This window comes from Homarus americanus, unplaced genomic scaffold, assembly GCF_018991925.1.
Source record: "Homarus americanus isolate GMGI-L3 unplaced genomic scaffold, GMGI_Hamer_2.0 scaffold40248, whole genome shotgun sequence".
Classification (NCBI taxonomy): Eukaryota; Metazoa; Arthropoda; class Malacostraca; order Decapoda; family Nephropidae; genus Homarus; species Homarus americanus.
Window position 1 is genome coordinate 11,545,922 of NW_024712526.1, and position 2,500 is coordinate 11,548,421.

General features: G+C 45.9%; 1 protein-coding gene across 2 annotated transcripts in view; it reads right to left on the reverse strand.

Moving 5' to 3' along the window:
• The window catches only part of LOC121863136 (putative ferric-chelate reductase 1), a 14,588-nt gene that overhangs the window by 5,947 nt on the left and 6,141 nt on the right, over window positions 1-2,500 (reverse strand). For both annotated transcript variants that reach the window (XM_042361636.1, XM_042361629.1), the window contains exon 3: window positions 1-203. This exon is cut by the window's left edge and continues 29 nt beyond it. In XM_042361636.1, coding sequence (XP_042217570.1) covers window positions 1-203 — 203 coding nt within the window. The remainder of the gene's footprint in view (window positions 204-2,500) is intronic.

The following is a 2,500-nucleotide window of genomic DNA, read 5'->3' on the forward strand; positions in this document are numbered from 1 at the left end:
GGGCGCCATCCAGGTGAAGCTGAGGTTACTGAGCCTGAGGGGGGCGTCCTGGTGCACCACCGTGTTCTCCGTGCCGTTGGGACAGGTGAGGTACTCCGCCCGGTGAGGCACCTCCATGAACCTCCCCACTATCTCCTTGTTACCGGAGACCTTCCTCGCCTGCAGCATGAACCCGTTGAAGTACGAGGCTGACTGGAGGGTGACTGAGGCCAGGCAGACAGGTGATTGGTCCAGAGAAAGAGAGAGAGGTGATGGGTTAGTTAGGTTGATGATGATGGTGATGATATTCTCAATAATAATAATAATAATAATGTATCAATTTCACATCGGCAGAGGGGGGCTCAATGACGTCACAAACTCTAGTGGGAGGAGCTTGAATGACGTCACAAACCCTAGTGGGAGGAGCTTGAATGACGTCACAAACCCTAGTGGGAGGAGCTTGAATGACGTCACAAACCCTAGTGGGAGGAGCTTGAATGACGTCACAAACCCTAGTGGGAGGAGCTTGAATGACGTCACAAACCCTAGGGGGAGGAGCTTGAATGACGTCACCACCTACGTCACATACACCCCCTCAAGTGCCAACCTTAAGGGCAGTACCTCATGGAACTATAATGACTCGTCGCTATTGACCTTTTTAACGTTAAGGGTCGTTTAGTATGTAGTAGTTATAGTAGGATGCCTTACTAGAGGGAGGGAGGGAGGGAGAGGTGAAGAGGGGAGGAAGGGAGAGGAAGGGGGAGGAGGGAGGGGGAAGGGGGAGGAGGGGTATCCAAACCTCTCTAGTCCAAGTTATCTACATATTGTACACACAAGGGAATAGATAGATAGATAGATAGACAATAATTCATAACAGTCTGTCTGTATGTTTGGCTGCCTCTCTATCTATCTATCTATCTATCTATCTAGTTATTGCTGATTAACTTACAGCTGATATTGCTAAGAACACACACACACACACACATACACACACACACACACATTATGATCAACTCGTCGTCAATATTTACTAACTGGCAACCTTCTTGTTTGCAACATAACTCATTGCAACGATCAGGGGGGCACTTTGTTAATGCCTTACCTGTGCATTACCTGTCACTGAGGAATGCAATAAATGCAATATATTTCTCACCTGTCTTGTAAATGTAAATTGTAAATAAGTGATTATAAGTATTTTTGATTCGCTGCCAAATGTAGTCGAGTGTTGCCATTTTTTGTACCTCTGTCGTTTTTTATTTACAGGTTTTACAAAAATACTTTTTTTTTCAGATGAGAATTCGATTTATAGATGTTTGGGTAATATAATGGGAGTCATTTTGATTTACAGCAGTATTGAAAAAGTAAGAATTTTAATATTTTTTACAGCAATTTTTAAGAAGCTTTGAGTTAAATTTACAGCACTTCCCAACAGCCATGGCTTCAGTAAAATTAACAGCAATTTTGATGATCTATAAGCATAAGTTAAAGCAATCTACAACAGCTAAAACTTTATAAAACCAAACAGCTAAAATAAATTTCTGGCTCACCTAAACCCTACAGCTAACGATTTTATACCAGAGAGAGAAAAGAGAGAGAGAGAGAGAGAGAGAGAGAGAAGAGACTTAGGTATTCCTCTACAATCGGAGGTCGATCCCAGGTTCCTGATCTCCCTCACCACAGTACCACCATACCAGGGAGGGAGAGTGGGAGAGAAGGAGGGAGGGGTGAGGAGGAAGGGTTGAGAAGCTTGAGAACAGGGTAAGGAAGGGAGATGGAGGGCAAGGAGGGGAGAGGAGGGTAAGGAAGGAGGGAGGGAGGGGAAGGAGGGAAAGGAAGGAGGAGGAGGAAGGAAGGGTAGAGATGAGGGAGAGGGAGGGAGGAAAGGAGTGAGGGAGATGATGGGGTGGGTGAGGGAGGGAGAGGTAAGAGTGGGTGAGGAAGAGAAAGAGATGAAGGAGGGAGAGAGGGAAGAAAAGGGTGAGGGAGGTGATGGGAGTGGTGAGGGGTAAAGGGAAGGCAGGGGTGAGGGAGGAGGGGTGGGAGGGACCATGTATCGACACTCAATAAGTCAGCATTGCTGGACCAGCCCATGACATTACCAGCTAGTGAATCTTACATGTGTCTAGTACCCACCCCCCCACCCACCCACCCCACCCACAGACCCACATACACCCACACACCCACCTTCACACTCTGTTGTCACTTTACACATTACCTGTACACATACACGTCACGAACTTCAACCAATTAGAAGCCTGGATGACGGTCTTTCTCTATCCTTACCTGCACTGTATACCTGAATTTTCTATATGTCTGTGTGTGTGTATGGAAGTATGTCTGTATGTATGTATGTATGCATTGACCACAAGACATACCTCGTCATAAACACGTCAATATATCTTACAGGTAAAGCTTGCGTGTTACCGAGTGCTTAAGCTTAATGGAAGAAAAGCTTAACGATACGTGAAGGGGCCGTTAAGTATCCAGTGATTACCTCCAAGCTGAGAGAGAGAGAGAGAGA